We start from the raw sequence: 26,547 nt of genomic DNA, 5'->3' as shown, positions 1-26,547 counted from the left end.
GTGACGAGTCTCTGCTGGCCATTTTCCAATTTTAATCTTGGGCTTTGTGCAGGGGTGTCCTTGGCGGTTGACGTCAATCGGCGGGTTGGCGGTAAGGGGGGCGCTTTTGGGCTGCGCAGAGACATTGTTATGCCCTGCTTGGTTGCTTGGTTGGTTGCTTGGTTGGTTGCTTGGGCAGGGCAGGGCAAGCAAGGCAAGACGCACGAGGCAGAAATGAGAGCGACGCTGGGCGTGTCGTGCAGGTGACGTGGTATAAAAACATTTGCCCTCGCCTGCGTGACCGCAAACACCGTCTGCCCTCCTCCTCTTTCTCGTGCTGCAGTCCTCCCTCTTTCTCGAAAACACACCTACGTTTTGACACAGCTGGGAAACGAACGTTTCTGCTCCGAGAGGAAAAAAACCCACCTCGCTCAAACAAAACAAAAACCACCACCATGGGCGGCGTACTCTCTTGTGTGAGCACCACCAGGCTCTCCGCTGGCGTGTGGAAAAATGGGACAACCAGGAAGACGCAGATGCTAACGACGGGCTTCTAGATCCAATCCATGTTCGCCACCATAGGCAACTGCATCATGGCAATTGTCAGCGGCATCGGCGGCATTCTACAGGCCATCATCGGCGGAATCGTCTCCTTCGTCGGCATCGTCGTGCGGTTCTTGACCTGCGGGTACTGCGGTCGGGGAGGAGGCGGTCATCGACATGGAATGAGGAGAAGCAGGGTGTAGTACGTCGGCTACTGATTGCGACTGCTTGGAAGTGTGGTGGTACCATCGATACCCCGTGTTACGACGTTTTGATACCTGATACCCTAGTTCCTTTATCATGCAATTTGTTAATGGGTATCTTTTTTTTTCTTTGCTTTTGCTCTCCCTCTTTCGCTTCCATATGTTGACCCTGGTCGCTTGGCCGCCCTACTCGTCCTCTTCCATGACGTTGCGGTTGAAAAACCCGTGTATAGCCTTGCCGGCGACCTTCCCAACCATGGGCTCCAGTTCTGCCACCGTCATGTTCGCCACCTCTTTGATGTTCCCTGTTTCTAGTACGAGGGTCTTGATGTTCTTGGGCGTGACGCCAGGGACTATGGCGAGCATGTCCTGCGGCTCCTGGTTGAACGCCTGGTCTTCTGCCTTCATGTCCTTGTCCAGCCCTGCTTGCACGGCGGCAATCGGATCCGGTTCGTCCTCTTGCGCCTTGAGAGACTCGAATATTTCGGCCGTCTGGTACGGCGATGACGACCATATGATGCGGAGCTTGGGGAAGGCGAGTGTCAGCAGCACGAGCTTTGACTGCAGGTCGGACGACACATTGCTTGGTGCGACGCTGCTCAGGCTGCCTGACAAGTCGGCAAACGGCTCGAGCGTAAACGACTTGTTCTGATCGAATTCGATGAGCAGCATCGGGGACTTGTAGTGCTGGAACATGGTTTCTGCCTGCGTGTACAGACGCCCGTCCTTGAAGGAGGAGATGAGATCGCTGATGGATTTTCGCTCTACGCATACGTTGGGTGAGAGGATGTAGTCGCCGACTGTGAGCATGCAGGGCACGATGATGATGGACCGCCCGTGGAGGAGAGACGGCAGCGAGGAGCGGAATTCTCGAACGTCCACTACGACGCGCGGCGGCTGGGCTGTCGCCGCCAGTCGCCCGCCGCCCGCAATTCGCGTATTGACTGTACGGAGGAACGCCTCTTGCTGGTCTTCGATGCCGTGCGGGTCGACTGTCATGACGATGGACATGCTGGCTCGTTCCTTGATGAGCTTTGTGAAGGAGTCCTTTTCTCGGCGGACCGACGATAGGTAGCGCTGTTCTTCGACTGAGCCTCCATAATACGTAAAGTACACGCGCACGTTTCTGTCATTGTGTGATGAACGGTAGACTTCTACCCTTCGGATGAAGGAGGCGTCTGGCTCGTACATGATTATGTATCGGGGCTCGACCTCCTCGAGGACGTGCTCGTCTTGGTCGCCGTCATAGGCGTGGACCACAACCAGGTCTTGCATTTCGTATAGCTGATAGTAATCTTCCATGTTGTCTAGTGGATCGGCGATGACGTCGTCTTTTTGTTGGGCTTCTTCTTCCGTGATCTGGACTTCGGCCATGAGATGCGCCACTTCGCCTGGCTTCTCAAAGTACTGCGCAATGACGCCTGTGTCTGTTCGTCCCGCCGAGGCACTGGCGTTACCTCCGCCACGGACACGACGCCTTTTGTTAGATGGAGCTTTGCCGCGGCCCATGCCAGCATGGCCAGGCCGAGCGTCAGCTGCGCCATTGAGGGCCCTTTGGTTCTCCGAGAAGAGGGTTGCGCTTACTTGAGCGAACTGTCGCTTCCAGGTCAGGTAGCTGCGTAGACGCTTTCTCATCATGAAGGCAGCCGATGGTTTGTGGGCATCCTCATCGTCGTCCTTGGCGGGGGTTGCAACCTTGGGCTTTACGTGCATCGTTTGCAAGTAGTCGCGGAGCTGTCTACATGTATCCGTGTTTGAGCACATGATTAGTATGGTCCCGTTCGAGTCGTCTCTGAGTGGCGGTTCAAAGTAGAGGTCTCTGTCAATCTCCTCGAGCACTTCAGCCAGTAGAGCCCATTTTGGAAGCTCCTCGAGGACTGGCCGCAAAGAGTCGATATTGTCGCCGCTTTGCGAGATTGTTTTCGCGTTGGCTGAGTACACTCTCCTTCGCGCAGTGTCGAATATGGTCTGGGCGGCATCCAAAAACAGCCAGGGTGATTGATTCTGCCTCGTAGATCCAGGCGGAGGAGAATGAGCCGCATGGATGGTGTCGAGATGCTGTAAAAACGACACGGCATCATATGTTAGGACGGACGTCAAGAGACCACGCAAAACTGTCAGGTCGTTTACAATCTGTCGTGTCTTCCAACTCACTCGGTGCCAATTGGGGTCCAGCTGTCGCCGAACCATGACGTCAAAGTTCTTAAGCAAGGCGCTGTCGAGGTTCCAGTCGTCCATTTCGAGGCCTGAATTGCCCTTTTTGAGCTCGTGAATGCTGACTTCAACACATTCCATAATGGCATTTTGGATATTCTTCATCGAATCCGTCATGGGAACCTCCAGCTCAATGACTTCGGCCTTCTTCTTGCCTTCGAGAGACTGTGCTACAGTGACGTGGAACCTCGGCCACAAAGACGCCTTCTTCAGGAACAGATTGCGCATCATGGTCGACAGTGGGGAAAAACCCGTCGAAAAAGGGTCTGGGTTATCGGAAAAGGCCTTCAGGAAGCCAATCTTGTTCTTCTGCCGATACACTCTGAGGATGAAGGCCTCGAGTGAAGTTGCGACAACACGGTCAGCGTGAAGCACGACAAGCCCTGTTATTGACTCCGGATCCAGCAGGCCGGTAAGAAGATCAACAACCAAGATGCGTGAAGTGATGCTGAAGATGCCACCCCCAGCGTACATCTTCTCGCGCGCACCAACACTCTGAAAATCAGTGTTCACGAGCGTTAAGCCCCGGGCCTTCGGAGAGGCACTAATGGCGGCGTGCTCGGCCAGTGCTTCGCCAATCCACCCATTTTCGCGCTCCTCGGCGCCTACGACGACGACGAGGTTGTTCCCGGCTGCATCATAGGAGTGAAGCAGGTTTGTGACGAGGCGCATCAGCCCCAGGCCGCGGGCGAGCACGACGAGCTCATCTTCTGTCCGGAGCTCCTGGAAGAGGTGCTGTTGATACTCCTGCGACGAAGTTGATGAGTAAACCCGAGGCAGTCGCTTGGCCAGACATTGAAGTGGGAGTAACATACCAATGGTAAGGAGAGCTTGACTGGTTGCGGGGCATTGTTTGCAGACATGCGAGCAACCGGAAAATTGACGGGAGTGATGAGTGTGAATGTGAAATGTGATTGACGATGGAGATGTTCTCAATTTGATTGACGCAGACCACCCGACCCGATCAGCACCACATGGAGCGATTCGATGCGCTGTGGCTCAGTGCAGTTGTAGCCGTCCGCCGACTCAAGGCGACTTCTGATTGGCCAAGATGACGAGCTCATCGCTGTACAGCAACTGCCCTGTCAGCAATTGCGCCTAACTTACAGGCCCGGGGCCCTGCCAGTTTTAGGGCCTAGTACTCCAACATTAGCACTTGGAAGCAGCATAGCACTGCCATGGCATGACTAACGAGGCAGGCCCCAAACCGTCCGAAACCATGGATTGTTAGCCGTCGTGATACTGGTGACTTGACTGCGTTGGCGCCGTGAATCGAGATGGAACACCTTCCGAGAGGAACCGAAGTTTTTACGGGTAGTCATTGTAAGTGGCTCGAGCCGCGTCAAAACTCAGAAGTCAAGACTGGGCGAGGAACCGGCATCTGTTGTCAGGCTGTGTCTGTGTCATGGATGGAGTGGTTGTGCGCCCTCGTAACTACCTAAGTTATACCTTGCCATGTCTGCTACAGCACTAGAGTGTTGCAGATCAGCTGCAGCAACATCGTACTGTCATTGTGACTGTGCTTGGACATGGGAAGTTTATCCCGTCCCACAGACGTGTAGTGGTGATGGAAGACCCCCGATCTTGCAATGATGGAGGGGAATTGGGACAGCTCGCCGTGGATGTCTCTGGCCAGCTGAAGAGTCTGCATGTCTAATTCTGAGTCTGGAGATCGGAACTGGACCATCTTGGCAAGAAGGAATGGGGAAGAGGGGAAGCCAACGAACGGACTTGACGACTTTCAGGACTTATCATTACGTAGTGGTCCACGGACCACAACGCCCATTTAGAGGCCTACGTCTCGGGGCGTCTCGTGCTGAAAATAGTCCGGTGCCCGTCTCACGGCCAAGTGTTTCGAGGGAACATTGTGCACCAATGGCCACCGGACGCCTCCCCCCCCATCTTGACGGTTCCTCAGCGGCCGACGTCATCCATCGATTTGGCATGCTCTGGAGGCCGCGGGACCGGTTTCATGCTTTGAAAAAGTACAAATAAGACTCGCTACAACCTGTTGAATCAGTTTTTAGCTTTTTTTCTTGTTTCCTTGTCCAGAATTTACCCCGTGTTTCCGGACTCACCCACACTCAACCACTCTGTAAGACTTGAAACATTCAGTCAACGTACAATCCGTCGCCAATCAAACGCCAGACCCTGCAGCGGCAACGTCATCATGGAAAAGGTCAAGGAAGCAGTCAACAAGGCTACCTCAAGCTCCGACAGCGTAAGCCCCCCCTGGAATTCGTCGTCACAATCAGACGTCGGAGTCATGGCTGATCTGATTCTCACTTTGCCTGAGAATGCGACAATTCCTACATTTATGTTAACAATTAACAAACAGGAGAAGCAATTCAGCACGCAGCCCATCCAGCACGGAATTGACCCCAAGATGGCTCCGCACCAAGCTCAGCCGGGCCCAGCCTTGGCTAAGGAAATGCCCAGCGAGGAGGGCAGCAAGGCGGAGCGCGAGGCGAGAAAGGAGGAGCTGAACCAATAGACGACGCAAAGGAGACAAAGGATCCGAGGTGAAACGACGCCGAAAAAAAAAGAAAAAGAAAAAGGATGTATTTGTAAGAAAACATAGTCGTACCGCTAAATGAGATTTTTGATGGCGCATTATACTTTTCCAAGGGAGCAGAAAGTACAGAACAGAAAACTCAGCTGCTCATGTTCTCGACTTGTGCTGGTGGCTGTGCAGTGGTCTGGCGTCGTGGCACTGGGGCGTTCCTTCCCTCAGGTCTGTTGTCTGTTGCCAACATCTGGTCACCCACCTCCAGATCCGGTGGATTCGGTGGGACGGTTGACCTTTGTCACCCACCTGCAGTCGTTCACTTCACGCAACTCGCGACCCCAATTGCTCTTGTCAACCCGCGAAAACCATACTCGGAGACCTGGTAACGTTAACTACCATCTCCCACAACCTCGCTCGTCTCCATCCGGCGTAACCGCCAAAGGCAGAACGTCGGCGTCGGGCTTCACGGATGCCTTGGCCCGGTCCCAAATCTGCCCCTAGCTTACTCAGGACTGCACTGCACCAGCAGTCGCATCCGCTGTCACACGAGTCACGACCGGCGTTGAGCCACTTCAGGCTCCGATCGAGGATATTCCACGCGTACAGGCAAAATTCACACATGAGCCCTTCTCTCTCCCTTCCTATACCCTCGCAGTAATAAACAGCCGCCTTCGCTCCCCCGCAGCCCGCTCGACGATTGACATTGACAAAGATCTACTGAGCAAGGGCCCTGACCAACCTCCGCATCCTCCTCTACCATGCCGTCGATACTCAACGAGGACGACAAGGATACTGTCAAGCGGTTTGTCCCCAAGCAGTCCAACAAGATCCAGGCGGTCGGAGTCGCTAGGCTCTACGTCGCATACCCGAACCGATCAAAATGGACCTATTCGGGGCTTCAAGGTGCCATCGTGCTGGCCAATGACCTGGTTGGCAATACGTATTGGCTTAAGATGGTGGACATTTCGGTACGTTGCCGGTCAACTCGCCACCTTTCGGGCAATGCCTCTCGCAAATCCCTCCATTGATGTAAATATGCACAAATACAATACTAAAATGCTTCTTCTGTACCAGCCCGCCAACCGTGGCGTCATTTGGGATCAGGAAATCTACGAGACCTGGCACTACCACCAAGACCGTACCTTCTTCCATACCTTTGAGCTTGAAGATTGCTTAGCAGGATTAAGTTTTGTTGACGAAAAGGAAGCCAAGCAGTTCAGGAAGAAGATGGATGAGCGGGAAAAAAACGCCAGCCGAGCTACGAAATCAACCCCCTTTGGAGGAGGCTCGCAACCCGTCCACAAGCACAGCTTGCTGGGCAGCTTTTTTGGTCATCGTCACTCGTCTGCCCCGTCGCCTACTGAATCAACGAGGCCCAGTCTACTGCCGCATCCGTTTCACCACCACTCGCCTTCGTCCTCACAAAGCATGGATGGCGGGATTGTGCCGTCGCAGTTTCCCTTACTAGATGCCTTTGATCCGTTGTGGAGGGAACATTTTGGACGGGATCTTACCGAAAAAGGTCTTACTGATGATTTCATCAAGGATAACCAAGAGTTCATTGTCGATTTCCTGCGAGAGGAGGAAGCCAAGTTGAATAAACCCTCACTCACGCCGCCGCCGCCAGCGGTCTCTGCGCCTACGAATGGAGGGGATTCAAAAGTTGCCAGGGCACCACCTCCTCCGCCGCCAGGTAGTGTCTCGTCATCATCCTCATCCACGAAACGAGGAGCGCCTCCACCTCCACCGGCCCCGAGGCGATCTGCTAAAGCTGATGGATCACCAAGAGAAGCAAGCCCTCCTCCTCCGCCATCTCCTCCCCGTCTCAGATTCAATGCTCCTCCGCCGTTGCCAGACGCAGGAAAATTCGCAAACGTCGAGCAGCCGAGGCGGAAGCCAATCTCAACACCAACGGCGTCAGTGCCGGGCCCTCTCCCGCCCCCTCGCCCGGCCAAGACACCCATCGAACCCGAGATCTCTAGCCACAAATTCCCTGTTCCTCCCGCCGTCCAACGCCTTCTTCCTCCGACTCCAAATCGTGGGCCGGTGCCGCCGCCGCCCCCCCCTCGATCAAATGACTCCCATTCAGCACCTCCCGCTCCTCCGCCATTACCTCCCAAGATACCACCAGCCAGCAGTGCTCCGCCGCCTCTGCCACCATCGAGCTCGAGACCTATGCCTCCTCCCGCCGCTGTCAGCATCCATCCGCCTCCCCCACCATTGCCCACGTCGAATGCTCCTCCGCCCCTGCCCTCATCGAGCGCCCCTCCGCCTCCCCCGTTACCCTCATCGAATGCTCCTCCTCCTCCACCCATGCCATTCAGCGGTCCGGCAGCTCCTCCGCCTCCTCCTCCGCCTCCTATGCCATCTTCAAGCGGAGCACCTCCTCCTCCGCCTCCCCCCCCACCTAATCGCGACTCAGGCTACTCCTCTGGTGTCCCAGTCGGCGCCCCGGCAGCAGCTGACAAGGGTCGAGCCGCCATGCTGGGCGATATCCAAAAGGCAGGAGGTATCGGGTCCCTCAAGAAAGTTGACAAGACTCAAATCCGGGACAGATCCGCCGCACAGGTCGGCGGAGGCGGTGACTCGGGAAGCGCCGGTTCACCAGCTGCTGCTGGCGCCGCTGCTGGTGGAGGCGGCATGGCGGACGCCTTGGCTGCAGCGTTGAAGAAGAGAAAGGATAAAGTTTCCAAGAGTGGTATGTTGAGAATTCTTCTACACGTGCTATATATACCAGTGTACTAACTGTCTAATAGATGACGAAGGTGATGATGATGACTGGGATTAATTAATACCACGACAAGCATCGTTCATCCTGACACTACAACACAAGTTATGTGGACATGGAAGAGGTGGTATGCCACGACTAGTGTTTGTGTTGATGCAAATTTGGCAGGTCTTTTTCGAAGAGTAGCTCGCATGGATAGGAGTCGTTGAGAAAAGCATTCATTCTACCATGAACTTTGTCGGCACGCTGTCGGCGTTTCCACATAGCAACTCAAAAAAGAAAAAAAAAGAAAAGTTGGGGAAAAAATCCACAAAATTAATATGAACATGCATGGCATTAGCTTTTGTGAAATCCATCAAGTTGGCATAATTTCTTGGTCCATCATGCAAGGTTGCTACTGACGGGCCGCCACAGACGGTAAAAACGGAATAACATGATGCTCGTATTCATAAGTAACTGTGAAGAAGACAACAAAGTTGAAGATTGACAAAAGGACCTTTCAAGAAACATGACGAATGGACGCGCCGTGACGTCTCTCCCACCACGGCGGTCCCCAAACCTCCACTCCTGCTATAGAACTGTCGCGGGACCCAAGGGAGACCAAAAATTGATAAAAGGGGCAGAGCCAATGCTAAGATGGAGTACCATTACAGAACAAAACACTCTCTTCATTTTTTCGCCTCCAGAGGGGTTGAGAGAGAAGACAGCGTTAATGGATGTGCATGCGTGTGCAGCTCCCAGCCGGCCCGGCGTAGGCGCAGCACGAGGTGGCGGAAGAGTTAACCTGGAAGAAGAAGACTCGAGGCATGGAGTCAAACAGCGCACAGGCGCAAGCCAAGACGGCAAAGAGGATGCGGACAGGGTGCACGGAAAAGTGACAAAAGGCAAGTAAAGTGTGGTCAGCCCAGTTTCTGTTTCTCTTCTCTTTGTTGCTTCTTTGGGCTAGAGTTGCAGTCGAGGGGATGAAGCGCGGGTGGCGAACCAGAACTCTGCGGTCTTGCCGACGGGGAGATGAGTACGGCAAGATGACGACAAATGGGGACTTAGATGTCATCAATGTCGACCTCCTTCTTCTTATCATCCTCGGAATCCTCTTCTGAGTCTGCGTCGCCGAACTCAAAGTAGGCCTCGCCGTCCTCTCCTTGACCGAAAGTATCGGTCTCGTTGATCTTGGCGTGCTCGGGCAGCTCGCCATATGATTTCAAAGAGCGAGCCTCGTCGGCAGTGTACTTGAGAATCACGTCGCCTTTGTTGTCCTGAAAGTCACGCAAAGAGAGGAGGATGATGTCACCCTGGTTAATCCAGACCTTTTTGCGCATTTTGCCACGGATCTGCAAGAAAGAGAAAAAAATTAGCCAAGTGTATTAGTGGAGTGGGAAAAAATAGAGTAAAATTGGTGCTTGTGGCCAAAATTCTGGCCCTGAATGCACAGCTCGTGATCCGTATACGATATTTCATCAGGAACAACCACATCAGTGGATGTCATGATGTTGAAATCAACATCACAGAGTGATCCAGGTTCAAAGGTGGCGCCGTAAATGTGAAACAGCTGAGAGGCAGGGCCTTGGGCCCGAGGAGGACTGATGAGCGGGAGGGGTGTTGGGTGCCTTGTTACATACGTTGGCGAGACGCTTGCTGCCGTCGAAGCAAAGGGCCTCGAGTCGTCCGTTGCCCAGCATCTTGATGACCTGGGCGTATTCCTGGCCGTCCTCCTTGAAGGTCAACTCTCGGCGCTGGTCGTCGTTCTCCTTGGTACCTCTTCTGCGGTTCTTGCCGCCCTATTATTTGCAATACTGGTCAGAGAGACATGTTTTGGCGGTCATGACCCGTCGTGAGGCACACCATGGCGGGGGCGGGGCAAACCCAGCGCAGCCGGCCGCAGTGATTTTGTGTCGACGCACCTTTCCCTTGTTCTTAGGCATATTTGACTGTGGTAGCGGCGATGCGCGTTGCGATGGAGATAATGATGTCGACTGGGACGGAGTCTGCGGACACGGAGGAGCGGGGGTTGTTGGGGGCAGGGCAGGGTTGTGGACGCGATGCTGGTTGCTCGGAAGGTGTGAGGTCTGTGGCAGCGGTGTTGAGGAAGGAACGGTGTTGTTTATGAAGTAAGTGGGCAGTTTGAGGACCGGACCAGGCACTCTAGGAATAAGTCCTATGGAGTACCCAACTGCTCCGTACGTACGGGCGGGCGCTTGTGTGCTGTGGGGATTTTTTTGATTTTTTTGATTTTTTTGATTTTTTTTTTTCGATTTTTGATTGATGGTTTTATTCTTTATTTTTTCATTTTATTCGCTCACGCATCCTTCGGCTCAGGTTACAGACGCTGAGCTTGGATCGCTCCTTCCCAATCATCTTGGCTCGAGCCGTACGTCCACCTGCAACGCCGGCCGGGCTCCCAACTTTAGAAGTGATTCATTTTCGCCATGCGGCGTTGGGCCCTGTGTGTGCGCCTGCGATGACTCAATGTGGGCTCAGGCGCTGCTGGCTTGTCCGCGGGCAGTCGGCGACATGCCATTGTTACTGATGGTTGATAGTACATGACTTCTATTGCTCGATGCGCGCCAAGTTTTTTCCATGGCAACCCAAGTTTCGTGCTAGCTAGCACAGCACCGCCTCGCCAAACGTTCCTGCCGGCGGCGCTTACATAAGCGACCCCGCTGAGCTTCCGCGGCGCTTATCACAGTCAGTGCCTGACGTGCGGCAGCCAGTCACACTAGTGTGGGCCCGGCCTGGTTGGCTGGCGCCGTCGTCCTCTCACACACGATATCAAATCTCCAGTTCTCAACTACATTCTTTTTTCTGTCCCAGCCAGTCTTTGCCGGCCACGACCTTGCCGATTCCCAGCCCCTCCAACACCCGGCTTCGAGCCCCTGGCCTCCGAAGCGGCAAAGATGACACTAGCCGCCGGGTTTCAGCTTCAATTCATATGGCGATAGCGACAGCTCTCGTGCGACCTCTGGTCCCACGCTCCCCTCTTCTCAGGAGCTCATATCTGTCGTGGTCCTCGACATCAGCGCAGCGTCCGGCCTCCAGCGCAGTGCGGCCGCCGAGCCCCAAGCGCCAGGCCCGCAAGCCCAAGCCCATCAAAAGATTCGTACCCGACGAGGTCAAGAAATTCGTCAAGCCCGACGGCAAGCTCCTGACCACGCCCCAAAACCGAGACTTCCTCCTCCAACACGGCCTCGAGCCCGACAATGGCCGCATGACGCTCCTCCACGGAGGCCCCGAGCTGTCCAGGGCAGCTTCGGATTTCAGCGCCATGCTGGCCTACAGTCCGCGTCACATCATCCACCCGTTCGACCTGCGCTATTTCGAGCCTCGCGGTCACCCTCTGGCGCCAATGAAGCGGGCCAAGTATGCTCACAAAACACGACACGAGCCAATGTGGATCATGGTCAGCTGTGCCGGAAACGCGTCCGCCGTAGTGCGCACGCTTACCCGCCGCCGACTGACGCGGTGCATATATGAAGCTCTCCACGGGCTTGGATATCGGGCCGGGTCTCGAAACGGCGAGGTCAGCAAAGTCTGGGGAACTCTTTGGGTCGTGGTACATGACCCCGTCAAGGCGGCAACGCAGTCGCCGGAGCGGTTCGGTCGTGTTGTAGCTGATGCCCTGGTCAAAAACTGCAGGACATGAAGGCGGTATTGTACAACCCGTGTTTGAGGCTTTCAGGGACGCACCGACAGCATGGGTCGTATTGGTATTTGGCCGAGGTCATCCATGGGTAGGTAATTGCTTCGACCTCAACACTTTGGGAATTGAAAGAGGCCGCAGACAGTCTCGTTGTACTTGTTGGATCGAACAGCAAAATTTATTGCTATGCAGACCGAGCTTTCACGTATACTAGTCAATACCATGCCACGACCTGCAACTGACCAGCCTATTTATTAATCGGTCCATCCATCCCTCTGTTATGCGAAATCCCGATTCACATGGATGCCTCGTGCCTGTACGCGTGGGTCCGAGCTCGCTAGACAGACATGCTTTTTTTCTCTTTTTCCTTTTTTCCTTTTTGCACAACGCAAGATACGAACAAGGCCAAGGGAACGAACCCCGATGCTTCGCTACAAAGCTCTGCCGCAATCAGCTCCAATCCTCTGGCCACCCGTTCGATAGACCCTGCTTCCACCCACTCCTCCTTGGCGTGAAGCCCTTCCCCCGCTGGGCCCCAGACGAGGACGGGAATCTCTTTGCCAGCCAGCAGGGCGCAATCAGTCCAGTATGGGCCCTTCCGGAATTCAGTCCTTCTCCCCAGTACTTTACTGGTGACTTCGCCCACGAGAGCCGCAAAGGGGTGCCCGGGTTCAATATTGAACGGGGCCCCGGCACCGGTCACCCGCAAGTCGTACCTGAAGTCCTCGACCGACTCGGTGAGACTGTCGAGAAAATCCCGGACCTCTCGTCTAACCGAATCGACAGACTCGCCTGCCACGGTTCGACGCTCCACCACCACGGTGCACAATGCCGGGTACGAAGACTCGACCAAAAAGTAACCCGCCCTCGTAATGGCATCTACACCGACCGTCGGCCGTGATCCGTGCGACGCCCGGCCGTGAATATCGACCCCGAGCCTAACGAATCCCTTGTGGCGCGGCGTGGATCATGTCCTCGCCAGTCGGCTCGCTGACAACGGCGCCGTCTGCTCTCCAGCAGGCTTCGAGAACCTGCTCTGTGCCGATGCCGCTTGCTTCCTCGCCGGCCACGCCAGCGACCACGACGTCGCCCCGGAGGGCCCGACCCTTGGACGCTGCCAGGGCAGACATGGCAGTAGCGATTCCGCACTTCATGTCATGGGCTCCGCGCCCGTAGAGCTTCCCGTCCTTGATCTCCCCGCCTAGAGGGTCGTCGCCGTAGCCTAGCGTCGCAACTGTGTCGATGTGCCCGTTGAACATTAAATCCTTGCCTCCGCCTAGGCCCCGAACAACGCCGACGATGGACGGCCGCCCCTTGTCTGACTCGATCCAGTGAGTCTCAATGTCGCGGTGCTCGAGCCAGGAGCCGATGTAACGGGCAATCTCGGCCTCGCCCGGGCCAGGAACCGACCCCAACGCTGGACTGGAGGAGTCGATGCTGACCAGGGCCTGGGTCAAGGAGACGGCATCGTCCGAGGAGACATCGACGGGGGTACGATAGCTTCTCGCTCCCTCTGTGCAGAGGAGAACCACGACAGAATCTTGCCCCAGGCCCAAGGCAGCCACGTCAGCTTGTGTAAGGCGTCTGAGAGCGGCAAGAGGTGAAGCGCCGCACGGCCCTGCTGATATGTCTAGAGATTTGAGATGTTGAGACGCCTCGTGCGCCTCGTAATCGGACACGGTCAAGCTGGCATCCACGCCAGATTTGAGCAATGGCCACGCAACGGGCGACAAGGTGGCACAGTCCAGGCCAGCCATGATGGTGGAATATGTCTGAACACGAACAGACCTGTTGGCGCGTAAGCTCTTGTACAAGCATGCTGCGGTGTCAGGTTCAACCGCCATGACGGCCGTCTTGCAGGCCTTTCCTTTGTAATGCGAGACGACGGCTTGTGCGAGCGAGCCTACACCGACAGGAGAAATGACCAGATCCGCTCGAGTGCCGTTGAGCTGGCTGTCGATCTCTCGCAACATGGCCATGTACCCGTCCACGATCCACTGCGTATGGGCAGCCATTAGAGGATGGCGGCTAGAATGCACGACGCCAGGGGCGACATCTCACCTGTGGAACCTCATCGTAGTCGTCAAAGGAAAAGTCTTGCACGAGGACGCCGCCCCTGGCGGCGCAGGCCTCTCGAGCAGCGCCCATGGCGTCATCGTAGGTACCGGCATTGACGACGACGACGGCGCCCTCTTCTTTCAATCGTTTGATCGTCTCTGGGGGCATGTCCGAAGGGACATGAATTTCCGCAGGCACAGCCAAGATGGACGCCATCCTGGCCACGGCTCTGCCATGATTACCCTCGCTCGCTGCATAAAGTGGAACGGGCAAGCGAGCAAGAGCACCTCTCACGGCCGTTAAGTCTGCATCCAGGGGGAGGTCAAGTTTTTGGGCAATGGCGCGAAAGGTCCCCCATGAGGCACCGAGGATCTTGAAAGACGGCAGACCGAATCTGGTGCTCTCGTCCTTGAGATAGACGGCCTTGATACCGAGTTCCCGGGCAACATGGTCAAGTCGCACGAGCCTGGTGCAGCCGCCTGGGAACTGGCCGTGGAATTTGTCAACAAGCCTCTCGTCGTCAACCGACATGGAACCATCGGCATGCCACGTCGCAGCAGCCGGGTTAAGCTGCATAGCCCTTCGAGACGAGGCCATGCCGGCGGCTTGGGAGGGGGGGGGGGGGGGATTGCCTAGATTTTGCGGCAGCTTACAGCGGAGAACTGCCCTCCCTGGTGGGAGCAAAAACGCGCAATGCTCCTGGCGAGAAGCACAATGATATTTGATCATCACTTGGAGGGAGCATTTTGCTGTCAGGTGTTTCATTTTACAGTTTGCGGGCGCCTTCTCCGCACAGATTCCGAACGCCTTCCCGCCGTTATGTTATTTTGCGGGCCAGAGGTTGCTCCTCTAGTTCCAATTCGTTGCGAGGAAGACGAAATCTGGCTTCCGGGATTGAAAGCCGCTATTGTCCATATAGGTTCCGGGCCTCAATGGGCTCAACTGACCAGGGACCGAAACCAAGCAACCAGGCGCGTTGAAGCTGTGGAAGATGAGAACATGTCAACTGCCTAGGCGGATGTTTGGATTGTGGTACGGAGCACCCGGCGTCAACCACTGAGTTGCCGGGTTCAAGCTGCGTGGTCTGGTGTCCTTGGTCCTCGCGTTGAAATAGAACCGTCCGGTCGCGATGATCGTCCTTGGCCGACGCCACCAAGCTTGCAGGACTGGGTCTTCTCCAAAAGCCACCGCTTCAAATGTTGCCTCGTACTTGCCATTATTATTAGTAATGGGACCAGTCTGTCATCTCCCCTTCTCGATTCAACCCGACGACGGCTTGACATTACTTGTCTGCTTGCAGACAACAGACGTTCCTATGCTGGCCCGCGCCATTCAATCGTTGCCGTGTAGCCCGTCAAATATCCCGCCTGAACCGCTGCCTGTTCGTCTGGGGCGTAGGAGCAATGTCAGCCCACGGTGATTTCTTCACGGGAGGCGAGGCCGACCCGAGCGTCTCAACCTCGACCGGCTTGGAGTCGCCCCAAGGAATCTCTGGAACCGATGCGACTCCCGGTCTACCTGCCGAGCTGGACTGGTCCGAATACCTCTTGTTCGGGGCCGATACAGGTAGCCAACATGTCGTCTCTCCGCGGTTCGCTTGGGCGATGCCCGACTTTGATGCCCAGGTCACGAGTCTCACGTTCTCGCCTCCGACTGCGCATCGTAGCCGTGCCCCCCCTTGCTCCTCTATCTCTGCTCAATATCAATGGCCTGAGTTGGAGCCGGCGACGTATCAAGAAGCCATGGACGAGTTTTTTGCCAAGAATGGAGCTTGGCGGCCCGCAGAGCCGTGCAATCATTGCAAGCGTCTGCGTTTACAATGTTTCATACTGAACACTACAGAAGCCAATCCCAATCCCGTCGATTCTTGTTCTAGTTGCGTTGCACTTTTCAGAATTTGCAGTCTAGCGGAGAGGGCGAAGCGCGGGCACTCGCAGTTTGAGACTTCACGTCCAGTCATTGGGCACTTGCACGGAGTCAACGAGGAGGAGAAACGAGACAACGAGGAGCAGGAGAAGAAGCAGCAACCGACTTGGCGTCAGACTCCCCGGCCCGTTACCGGCTCGTCGTCTGCCATGGCCATGGCACCTCTACCCTCGGTCACCAGCAAGAGGTCTAGCTCTCGTTCAGTCCGCAAGACACAGGTCCTGAGGGACTGGTTTGCCCTCAACATTCAAGACCCGTATCCGACGGATGACGAAAAGACGGTGCTGGCCGAGAGGTCAGGTCTGAGCAGGACCCAAGTCGTCAACTGGTTCACCAACGCCAGAAGACGCCATCGGTCGTCTACGCGGCCAGTAGCCAACAAGAGGACTCTTGGCGCCGCGTCGCCCATGCCACGCTCTCCAATGTCAACCATGACTCCGTTCGAGAGGTGGAGGCACTCACCGCCAGATGGTGAAGCAGTTTCGGAAGCGGCTATTCAGGAGGCCATCGGCTCCAACTTGGGCGTTGGCCGTGGAGCTGGAGTACCAGGCGATGCCGATGAGCTGGGGACCTCGGCGAGCACCGATTCAAACTTGGGTCTGCACACAGCGTTGCGTGGCGCGTCGGATGGTTCTTTCTCCAACAGCTCGCGCGCATCTGCTCATACTACTAGTGACGCCGTCGTCCTGTCCGAACGGAGCTCGGAAGACGGCGCGCACCCTGCGTGGGTGAAGTCGGCGCCGGCGAGGTGGAAACGGTCAAAGGTCCGTTGTACCTTTGTATGCAGCTACTGCTCGCGCAGTTTCAACAAGAAATATGACGGGCTTCGACATGAGCGGACGGTTCACGGCCCCGGCGGCACCTCGTGGGTGTGTGCCATTCCATTACCGCCCGAGCAGCCTTGGGTCGTGTGGAGACTCGGCCAGACACAGGCAGAGTGCGTCCTCTGCGGACAAGCAGCGCCGACGGAGGAGCATTTCCAGTCGCACGAATTTGAATCGTGTGCGCAGCGTGCGGTCCAGGATCGGAGCTTCAACAGGAAGGACCACATGTGGCAGCACCTTTACAAGTTTCACGGGTGTCGGAAGTGGCAAGGTTGGAACCCGGACATGGATCTGCTGCGGGACAGAGCCGAGGAGAAGAGGCCTAGTTGATGCGAGAAGATGTGGGCGAGCGGGCAAGCAGGCGATTACTATTAGCGACGTGTCTTTGTTGTCTCGTCGTGGCCAGCATGTTCAAGTCGAGCAACCGGGACAGGGAGCCAAGCCAAGCCAAGAGTGCCAGGGGTTCCTTGACGAGGGCTCGGCTATGCAAGCACGTTTGTTGGACGACGACGTGTTCGTGTCCCTGGGTTGCCAAAGGCAAGTCCCGTCTCTGACGAGAACCTTGTCGACGGACGCCAAGGTTCCCGAGGATGTAGCGGCCCGGCAGTGATTTTGGAACGGCGGCACGGCAGAGAAGCCGTCTGGTCCTCAGAACAGGGGCGACTTCCGGCTGTAGGTGCGGTCTCGGGGCGTGCTTGGACGCAGCGGATGTTGACATGAGATTTATCACGGGCGGCATCGGCAGCGGAGCCACGAACGAAGGTCAGCAAGCAAGAATCAAGGGACATGGACGAGTTTTACTGGGAACACGGATGCCAGTCGTAATACGTTCTACGTACCCTGTGCATGTACGCAGCTCCCTTCCGAGTGCTCGGTATCGGCCGGAAATGAAGGAAAAGAAACGAAAAGAAAAAAAAGCCATGGGACAGTCTTGGCCGCCACGGTCGTTCCGTCTTCTGCCAGGGCGAGCGTTGTCGGCGTCGCAGCGAAGAAGCGAAGACAGTCTCATCGGGACGCTTTTACGTGATGGAAGGCAAGAGACAGGGCAGGTGGGACGTGTATCTCTTGCTTTGGGCCAGAGAGGGCGCTTTTGATTGGTCTGATACTGCATTGTCTGCTATAGTATGTACATATACGGGTTAATGCCGCGACGAGCATGTATTTGCTACCTGCACTCGGGCCTATTCAACCGCAGAACTACATGGTATTGGTGTCCGGCACGCCGCCTTGCAATGATGGACGCGCACGCTGCATGCGTGGATCGTCTGCTTGGCCGTACATACTTAGTTACACGTTGCACCTCATGCAGGGACTCGATCCCGCCTGGGAGCGCAACCGCCGCGCAAATGCCGCTCTGCTTTCCGTTGCCGCCGATGACTTGGGCAGCCAGTATAAAAAGCAGCGCCGCCCACCAAGTCACATGCACGAGTGGAAGCGTATCTCGTCACAACTACCCATATCCATACTCACACTCGTACTCGTACCCGTACTCGTACACATACTCATACTCTATACTTGCTTGCTCCAACGTCATCACGATGAAGCTCCTGGCGGCCTGGGCTGTCGTCGGAACCGCCGTGGCCCTGGTGGCGGTGGCTCCTCGTTCAGACGCCGACCCTGGGACTCCAGATGTAAGGAGGCATTGGCCCCTCGGGAATTACTTGTCGGCCTAAACGTACATCTCTGACTGTTTTTGACCTCGAAAGGTTCCCTGCAAAGACAACAAGTGCCAAATCCAAAGCCATGACCAAGAAGCAATCGACGGAAGCCCAAGCCCGGATGGGATACCCGAGGTCGACCCTCGTACGTGTTAATAAAGACGAGACAAGGCTAGATAACGTTGCTAACATGTTATGGCTTGAAGCTGAGGAATTTGGAGTGTACGATCCAATTGGAGCATGGGATGGGTCAAGTACGTATGAATCCAGGCGAGAGAGAAGGCTGGATACTAATGTGCTATAATTTTTACGAAAAGACTATCAAGATATTCTAGATAACATAGGTGTGTACTAGTAAAGACGAGAGAAGGCTACGTGCTAATATAATTTCAACCCAGCGAGACAGGAAGAGATAGAAGAGAAGGAAAACGGACGTAAAGGTACGTGTGCATTAAAGAATAGAGATAAGACTAGATACTAACATATTACAAAGAACTCGGGATACTTCTTGACGCAGACAGTACGTTATAATAAAGACGCGAAAAGGCTAGATGGTAACAAGTTGTCATAGAAAATGTTGAAAAAATAAAAAAACTTGAGGAAGAACACAAGATAACTGCCGAAGGTACAAGTCAAAAAAGATAAGAGAGAAGGCTAAATACTAATATTTCGATAAGATATCAATAGGGCATATAGGAGGAGTCTCTCTATCCTGGCTCCTTACAAGAGTACGTATTAATAAAGACGAGAGAAATCTAGACTAACAAGTCTTGATAGAATTCAAGATAGATGAAAAGATGGATGAAAAGATTAAAAGGCTAGCTGAGAAAAAAGGTAAATACCAGAGAGCTATGTATTGAAAAGACAAGAGGGGAGGCTAAATACTAACACGTTTTAATAGACAAGGACATAGAGAAGGTTTTCAACGAGACAAGTTCCGTCATGACCTTTAAAAGTATGTGTAGACAAAAGAGGAGAGAAGGCTAAATACTAACAAATTGTGATAGCATTTTACCTTGCTATAAGTGCTTTGTCTATTTTTCGCAATTACGGTCCAGGTATGTGTTGACAAAGACAAAAAGGAAGGCTATACTAACGATTTATGACAAAAATCCAGAAGAGAAGATACACCGTCTCCTTGAATTGCTAGAGGAACAAAATCCTCAAGGTATGCATGCATCAAGGACGAAAGACAAGGCAAGATGCTAACATGTCATGATGTTCAAACTTGGCAGCAAAAAAAGAGAGTACGTGCTAATAAAGGGGCGAGAAGGCTAGATACAACTATGCTTGACCTGGCTAATACTTTGCTGTCTTTAGGAGAGGAGCGCTCAGCTCCAAGTAAATATTTACAAAGACAAAAGATAAGGCTAAATATCTAACCTCGCTAATTTAGTTTCTTTCGGAAACAAAGACCCAACTCCAGAAGGTATGTATTTATATAGACGACAGAAGGCTAAATGCTAATTTATTACAATTTTAGAACCTACAGATAACATAGGGGCTCCATTAAGTACGCATCAGTGAAGGCGAGAGAGAAGGCTAGACACTAACATGTAGTTTTAACTAAAACTGAAGATGGGCCGAGCAAAGAGAGTACGTATCAATAAGGACAAGAGACGAGGCTTGACGCTAACATTTTCTAACCAAGATAAAGACAGAGAAAGAGAAAGAGGTACGTATTAACAAGGACAAGAGATGAGGCTAGACGCTAACATTTTCCAACTAAAATAAAGTTAGAGAAAGAGGTACGTATTAACAAGGCCAAGAGAGAAAGCTAGGCTCTAACAAATAATAGTGTCTTCTGCAATGTTCGAAATATCAAAAGAAATCTTTCTTCCAATAGACAATAGCACGTATTAGCAAATACTACGAGAGAGCAGGCTACATACTAATGCACCATGACAGAGAGTGTCAAAGTAGTTCGGTTACTTGTGCAAAAGTTCTTGTTGGGTTCCGAGGGTATGTATCATCAAAGACGAGAGAGAAGGCTAGGCTAGGTGCTGACATGGCACTGTAGAAGACAGGTCTAAAGCGAAAGAAGTAATTGGAACATCAAAGAATAGAGACGCTCAACGTACGTATCGATAAAGACGAGAGAGAAGGCCAGATGCTGACGCACCCCAATAGTTGCCCCACAAGCACTTACGTTCCTGAAAAGTGTAAAAATATCTAACAAGTGTATGTATTGGCCAGAAGGAGAGAGAGGGCCGAATACTGACATACTGTGATGGGTGCAGTTGCACTACTCAAGTTGCTTGTAAAAGAGCAGATATTAACTAAAACAAGTATGTATTTGCAGACGAGAGAAAAGGCCAGATGCTAACAAAACGTGACAGATATACATGAACTGTATGAGATAATAGCAAAAGTCATATCTCTGAGCGAACATCAAGGCAAATATATATGGAAAAGGAGTGAACTAAGGAAAGCGGTTTTGAAGAACTTTGTGGAGATCTTTAAGGAGGTTAAAGAGAGTATGTACTAACAAGGACGAGAGAGAAAAGGCCAGATGCTAACGAGTTGTGATAGAAACGGAGACAGCATTTAAGGTGGTTGACATAGTTATAGAGCTTGTCAAGGAAATAGGCATGTATTGATACAGACGAGAGAAGGCCAGATGCTAACAAGTTGTGATAGAAACGGAGACAGCATCTAAAACGAAGCCAGCATTCAAGGTGATTGACATAGCTATAGAGCTTGTCAAGGAGATAGGCATGTATTGATACAGACGAGAGAAGGCTAGACTACATCAGACCCAGCTAACACTTTATATATAGACCCTTCATTCCTAGAAGAGGGTATGTATAAACAAAGACGAAGGAGAAGGCCAGACACTAACATGTAATTTCAACTTGAAAATACTAGGAGAGAGTACGTATTGATAAAAGACGAGAGAATGCTTGATGATGCTGACATGTGGGCTTGATGATGCTGACATGGGATGATAGGTTCCTATCCAAACGATGACAACTCGTCGGCTGCAGCTTCCCCAAGCCTTGGGCGGTCGTAAGGTTCCGACCTCGGAGGGTATGTGCCAACAAAGACGAGACATGTCGACGAGGCTGGCTGGCTGCATGGACACTCACTGACATGATGGTAGATGTCCACGACAGCTGAGATTTGACTCGCCCTGCACGCCGGTCCAGCAGTGGAAGTGGAAGCGTCTACGGTCGCGAAAAGATGATGATGGATGGATGGATGGATGGTACAGCGTGAGGCGGCAGAGCACCGTCACGCACACGCTCGTCTCACGCCCGGCTCGCACACTGCTTCAAGTTACGACACACGCTCGTTACAACACACACACACACACACACACTCACGCTCGTTAATCAAAGCTCCAAGCTCTAGCTAGAACAGAGGTCCTCAATACATGACATTGTGACCCGCGCGTCCGTCCATCTGTGCCGTGCCTTGCCCGCTTGCGTGCGAGGAAAAAGAAGCCCACATCATAATGAGGTACATCGCGTTGGAGGGCTGCCTCCGTCATGATCAATCGCCCGGCCGGGGCCCCAAGTCGGCTTTTCTTCCCAAGTTCTCTTGGTCCGACCGTCCCCAGCAGGTCCAGGCACGTAGGGACAGACGTATTCGTACTTTACTGCAATGTACCCGTCACTCACAACACGGCATCTTGTACCAAAACTCGACGTTGCTTCCGAGCAACAAAAAGATCCATCTACACATTACTCTGAAGAGAGGAAGACAAAAAAAAGGCCGTCGACATGACAGTGACAGACAAGGTGAGCACGATTGTCCCCCAACCTGCAGCCGTTGCGCTGTCTCCAAGTCTTCAACGCCGGTAGCAAGTCACACAAAACTGAAACCCAGCAGACACCTCACATGGCTCTCCTCAGCTTGCTTTTATACTTCTTGATGAGATAGTAGTATTGTTGCATATCCACCGCCTTTGTCGGCCCCCTGTCGCCCTCAAAGTTGCCCTTTCCGTGCCCGCTGAAATGGACTTTCCAGGCTGAGCAAAGGTTAGCTGGCACCTTGGACATACGCATACGCATACTTTGACAAGTGTCGCGCCGGGCACAATTCAACTTACTGTTGGCATACGGACTCAGGTACGACCAGCTATCGTTGAGATAGAGCTTGTCACTGCCCACGCGGATCGTCTTGACTTGGCCCATCGCTCCCGGCGCCGGACGGAGCTGCTTGAGGCCCGCTGAAAGCTTCACCAGTCCGACAACGAAGCCAAGTGCAACCTCCTCACCGAAACCCGCGTCGCTGCCGTAGTCGGAACATCTGAGAGCATCTACCTGACGCTTTGCATCAAACACGTCGGGCTTCGAAATTTCTGATGGGTCACGCCCAGCCTTCCCCTACAAGGAATGCCATCAGAGCGTCGTTCTTCCACAATCGCCAAAAGGGGCGCAAAGGGGCGCTCAGGTAGGTTCGATGCGACGGTCAACTTACAAGCATACTTATGACTATATTTCCAGGTTGAATCGACTTGCCCTCCAGCTCACACGGCTGCGTTGCCATGTGATGGCTGCGTCGTGAGCTTGTGAGACGTTGAGCCTCGACCACGTAGCCACGGAGGGAGCCATCATCAGCTTTTTGAGCATAGTCCTGCACGTCAGCCCACAGGGATGCGTTCTCGGGGAGCAGAAAGAATCCCATGACTTCGGAAAACTGCAAGGACATGAGTACTTGAGCCAGAGTTGATGCGCCAAATGATGGCCAAAAGAGAGAGAGAGAGAGAGAAAACTTACCGCATTGACTGGATGCCCAACGCAGCCAACGGCCGTCAGCCATAGACTGTCGACAACTCTCTCGGCCGAATTGCCCTGGGAGAGAAGCTCCTCGACGAGCTTCAGCCCACACGACCTCAAAGAACCGTCCTTGACGTAGGCCTTGCGGGTGAATTTACTCGTCAAGGCAGAGACGACGCCCAAGCCGAACCCCACCCCACGAGCGACTTCGTCGACTAGCTTACGACTTGATTCGATAATGACCTTCAAACTCTCTTGGGCATCACGACGACGGTTCCAGGCCTCGCCCGAGTCGCTGTTATCTGCCCAGACACGGACGTTGACCAGGTGTCGATAGAGCTCGGCTGTGCCGAGTGTACCGTTCGGGTTCTCGTCAGAGCGCAAGTCAAGGTAGAAGAGGTCAGCGAGTACCCGAGTCAACAGTGGAATGGCTATATCGCGCATCAGGTCAAGCTGATGAAGCCCTTCCCTCATCCTAAAGGTCTCCCTTTGCATCATCTGTGCACCGACGCCACCAATTAGCTCGCCCATGGCATGATACACGTCTGGGATACTGCCAATTGCCTTGTCGAAACTAGTCTCATGCCCAGAGCTGTGGGCTTCGTCGCCAGTCAACATGAACCAACTCCAATCCTTCTTTCCCGGAAGCAAGAAGCTGAAAGCTTTGAGCCAAGGTGCTGCAAACTGTTTGGGGCTGTCAAGGACTCGCCTAATGGAGGCGTGTGTGGATATCACGACAGCCGTTTCTGGCGGTTTTGGGTCGTCCAGAGTATACTGGTGCAGCGTTCCAAGCTCTTGGGCAATCGTTGCGTTTGCCTTCTTTGTATACATGGGTTGCATGACGGCTACCGAGTTGAACGGGAACCAGCCGGGAACACCTCGCTGTATGAGCTTATACAACATGGATCCCCCAAGAGTCTTGCTGTCCTGCTGTACTTCATTGTAACCCCAGCTTGTGAGGTTGGCCACCGTGTAGTCGATTGTGTTGAATCTGTCTGACCGTACCAGTGTGATGGCGTCAGACAGGATTGCCCGACCAACCGAGTAAGTCGGGCAGATGCCGCAACCAGGGTTGCGGACGGGCTTAATGTCCTCAATCATGAGGCCTGGATAGAGTTCTACCATGTCAGGATCCGCATACAGTTTCTCCAGAATCGTGGCAATCTCCTCGTTTGAGTTGATCTCGCTGAACTTGTCATATCGCTTTAGTCCAAAGAAGTCGCGAAACTCGTTCAAGGACGCGACCTGCCATTTGCGAGCCTGATTGATACCCAGGACCTCGACCACTTTTAGTGCCTTAGGAACCATACGGGCGCCAAATGCGCCAGCCGGGTCCTCCATGGCCTCTTTGAGAATGCGGACGAGGTCCTCGTCTCTGAACGTTCCGTCGGCCTGGCGCTCTAGCCCGTCAAATGTCCGAACACTAGGATCCTTGGGAATATTCTGTTCAAACGCTACCAAGGCCTGACCGAGCTCAACATGGCTCACATGACTCAAGTCGTCTGGTTTGCGACCTGGAAAGAGCTTAACAAGGAAATCATTAATCCAACGCTCGTCCTTTTTGGAGATGCAGGAGTGGAATCGGTATATCAGGTTGAACTCGACGCTGACCTGATTGCCAACACCGCGAGGCACACCCTCGCCATCATATTGATTACCTATCTCGATCCTAGGGTCTAGCGTCCAATCACTACTTGAGTGGTGGGTGTTGGTGATGGCTCGCAAGTAGTCATGTAGGGATATGTTGACGTACAGCCCGCCAACGATCAAACGAGCAGTGTTGAAGATGTCGTGGTCTTGTTTGGCAACAGCCCGAGCCTTGTCCTCGGGGCTAGCATTCGGCGGGCATGCCAGTGTAAAGCGTCCGTTCTCGTTGATTTTAAGCAAGATGTCGGCGACGTAGTTGTGGAAGCGACTGTAGAGTACCAACATGACATTGACACCAGCGGGCTGCCCTAACAGCCGTTTCTCGTGAAAGGTGTCGGGCTTGAGCTTGCCCTCCTTCATGGTACGGATTTCCAACTGATCCTTCAGTGACGAGCCGTACAGGGGCGCCAGATCAAGGTATGACGACGTGTCAGACACGTTCATGTCCGTGCGGTTGGTGCGAAAGATGTCGTGGATGATGATGGATGCGTGATAGAAGAGCATGGAGGAAATGCCGGCAGGGTTCTCGACAAAGTTGTCATCATCGCGAGCCATCAAAAGATCAAAGAGCAGACCCGCATCGGGCTTTACACCCTGCAGCCGCTTTAGCGGCCGGACAGACTTGGCATACGGCGTACCAGCCTTGCCCAAGTTAGGCTGAAGGACACTGTTAAAGCTGCCATCGGGTAGGCGGTATTGGTAGGTGCCGTCGGGGGGTTTCGGGATGCGTTCCCGTAGCACTATGTCGCTATCAGGGGCCTTGAACTCAATCGTCTCACAGGACTCAGTACTGTGTTTGTCGGCTGGCTCGCGGGGGTTGACGACCTCATACTCGACGTCACCCCCGACGTAGCTCAGTGGAGGATGCTGGAGATTACTCCACAGCCTGTCGATAAACTTGCTGGTGAGTTGAGTACGGAGTTTTGATGTGGAAGGTAGGCTGGTGAGTATGCTGATCAAGAGCTCGGTGGTGCTGTATTTGGTCAGAAAGAAGATTCGTTTTCCCGATTCCGAGGACTCTACATACCCCTTCTTGTCGTCTATAGGTTCTCCCTTGTGTAAGAGTTCTCTGATGAGTTCCATAATTTCCATTCTAGACGTCAGCTTCTGAACGCCAGCACCATGATTCCAGATATATTCGGCAACGTCGGCAGCATCCGCCATAAGATGAGATGATTCTTTATGGGGATCGCCGTAGGCCTCGCCAGCCTGAAACTTCTCTTCGAATGACATGTTTGTGTTTGAGAGGTGCATTGTATGGATGACAGAAATTTGTGATGCAATTCAACAACAGAACCATGACGAGTGAACGAGAGTCATCCGGGGCGGCAAATGGTTCATCTTATTCATACAATAAACTTATAGACTGGCAAGCATCTCAGCTGACCTATAGGAGCAACCCGTTATTTTTACATTCGCCGGCTGAGGAGTGGTGGTAAGAAATCAGCCTCATGCCACAGCCCCCTTTGTGTATGCAGCGGAGTATCGAGTACCTGCAGCCGTGAACAACCTTGGCGTCGGTTGCAGTAGCTAGTTGCGACAGTACTGGGGGCTGAGGATGCAACGAACCAGTTGGAAGCAAGGAACATTCTGCGGCGTTGCGCGCGGATCATTTGATAGCAAGTCGCCTGGGATTCGTTCAGGCAGAAAATCTGAATCCAGAGCACAGGGCGTACTGCATGGAGATGACGCCGGTGACATGTCGGAGGGAGAGAGCAGCTCATGGCGGAAGAGTCCGATTGGCACCATGAACAGCCGTCGGCTGACTCCGGGGGAAAACGTTGATGTTTCTGGTACATAAGGTTCTTCGGTGCATGATGCCGTGCTGCGTTACATCCACAGATTTGCTGGTAACCTCCCCCACTGTTTCATGCCGAGGAAAGTAATCACATCCCAT

General features: G+C 53.6%; 9 protein-coding genes across 9 annotated transcripts; 5 read left to right on the top strand and 4 right to left on the bottom strand.

Moving 5' to 3' along the window:
* Positions 1-911: 911 nt before the first annotated feature.
* MAM_03234 (MUS38-like protein) lies at positions 912-3,802 on the bottom strand (the record flags this gene model as incomplete). Its single annotated transcript, XM_040822033.1, has 2 exons — positions 912-3,686; positions 3,755-3,802. The coding sequence occupies 2 exons, from the start codon at positions 3,800-3,802 to the stop codon at positions 912-914; spliced, it is 2,823 nt and encodes a 940-aa protein (XP_040679838.1).
* A 1,307-nt stretch (positions 3,803-5,109) lies between these two features.
* MAM_03233 (uncharacterized protein) lies at positions 5,110-5,433 on the top strand (the record flags this gene model as incomplete). The annotated part of the gene is made up of 2 exons (XM_040822032.1): positions 5,110-5,160; positions 5,278-5,433. 2 exons carry the CDS (start codon positions 5,110-5,112, stop codon positions 5,431-5,433), a joined length of 207 nt encoding a protein of 68 aa, XP_040679837.1.
* A 773-nt stretch (positions 5,434-6,206) lies between these two features.
* Positions 6,207-8,236, top strand: MAM_03232 (WASP-like pretein las17p; the record flags this gene model as incomplete). Its single annotated transcript, XM_040822031.1, has 3 exons — positions 6,207-6,416; positions 6,523-8,146; positions 8,205-8,236. 3 exons carry the CDS (start codon positions 6,207-6,209, stop codon positions 8,234-8,236), a joined length of 1,866 nt encoding a protein of 621 aa, XP_040679836.1.
* Positions 8,237-9,219: 983 nt separating this feature from the next.
* Positions 9,220-10,098, bottom strand: MAM_03231 (Translation initiation factor 1A (eIF-1A); the record flags this gene model as incomplete). Its single annotated transcript, XM_040822030.1, has 3 exons — positions 9,220-9,507; positions 9,796-9,954; positions 10,078-10,098. The coding sequence occupies 3 exons, from the start codon at positions 10,096-10,098 to the stop codon at positions 9,220-9,222; spliced, it is 468 nt and encodes a 155-aa protein (XP_040679835.1).
* A 1,007-nt stretch (positions 10,099-11,105) lies between these two features.
* Positions 11,106-11,816, top strand: MAM_03230 (uncharacterized protein; the record flags this gene model as incomplete). The annotated part of the gene is made up of 1 exon (XM_040822029.1): positions 11,106-11,816. One exon carries the CDS (start codon positions 11,106-11,108, stop codon positions 11,814-11,816), a length of 711 nt encoding a protein of 236 aa, XP_040679834.1.
* Positions 11,817-12,244: 428 nt separating this feature from the next.
* On the bottom strand, positions 12,245-14,468 carry MAM_03229 (acetylornithine deacetylase; the record flags this gene model as incomplete). Its single annotated transcript, XM_040822028.1, has 4 exons — positions 12,245-12,254; positions 12,314-12,692; positions 12,757-13,810; positions 13,875-14,468. 4 exons carry the CDS (start codon positions 14,466-14,468, stop codon positions 12,245-12,247), a joined length of 2,037 nt encoding a protein of 678 aa, XP_040679833.1.
* Positions 14,469-15,274: 806 nt separating this feature from the next.
* Positions 15,275-16,951, top strand: MAM_03228 (Homeodomain-related protein; the record flags this gene model as incomplete). The annotated part of the gene is made up of 1 exon (XM_040822027.1): positions 15,275-16,951. One exon carries the CDS (start codon positions 15,275-15,277, stop codon positions 16,949-16,951), a length of 1,677 nt encoding a protein of 558 aa, XP_040679832.1.
* Positions 16,952-18,159: 1,208 nt separating this feature from the next.
* MAM_03227 (uncharacterized protein) lies at positions 18,160-20,879 on the top strand (the record flags this gene model as incomplete). The annotated part of the gene is made up of 18 exons (XM_040822026.1): positions 18,160-18,252; positions 18,328-18,424; positions 18,486-18,533; positions 18,597-18,623; positions 18,678-18,719; positions 18,773-18,799; positions 19,057-19,113; positions 19,181-19,234; positions 19,287-19,337; positions 19,397-19,447; positions 19,600-19,620; positions 19,676-19,708; positions 20,188-20,241; positions 20,300-20,356; positions 20,410-20,460; positions 20,520-20,567; positions 20,619-20,756; positions 20,812-20,879. 18 exons carry the CDS (start codon positions 18,160-18,162, stop codon positions 20,877-20,879), a joined length of 1,017 nt encoding a protein of 338 aa, XP_040679831.1.
* A 1,239-nt stretch (positions 20,880-22,118) lies between these two features.
* Positions 22,119-25,883, bottom strand: MAM_03226 (heme peroxidase; the record flags this gene model as incomplete). Its single annotated transcript, XM_040822025.1, has 5 exons — positions 22,119-22,252; positions 22,334-22,610; positions 22,705-22,923; positions 23,004-25,623; positions 25,678-25,883. 5 exons carry the CDS (start codon positions 25,881-25,883, stop codon positions 22,119-22,121), a joined length of 3,456 nt encoding a protein of 1,151 aa, XP_040679830.1.
* Positions 25,884-26,547: the final 664 nt, after the last annotated feature.

Source organism: Metarhizium album (assembly GCF_000804445.1).
Source record: "Metarhizium album ARSEF 1941 chromosome Unknown scaffold_6, whole genome shotgun sequence".
NCBI lineage: Eukaryota > Fungi > Ascomycota > Sordariomycetes > Hypocreales > Clavicipitaceae > Metarhizium > Metarhizium album.
Note: the sequence above shows the minus strand (reverse complement) of the source record. Positions and strands in the feature narration are given on the sequence as shown.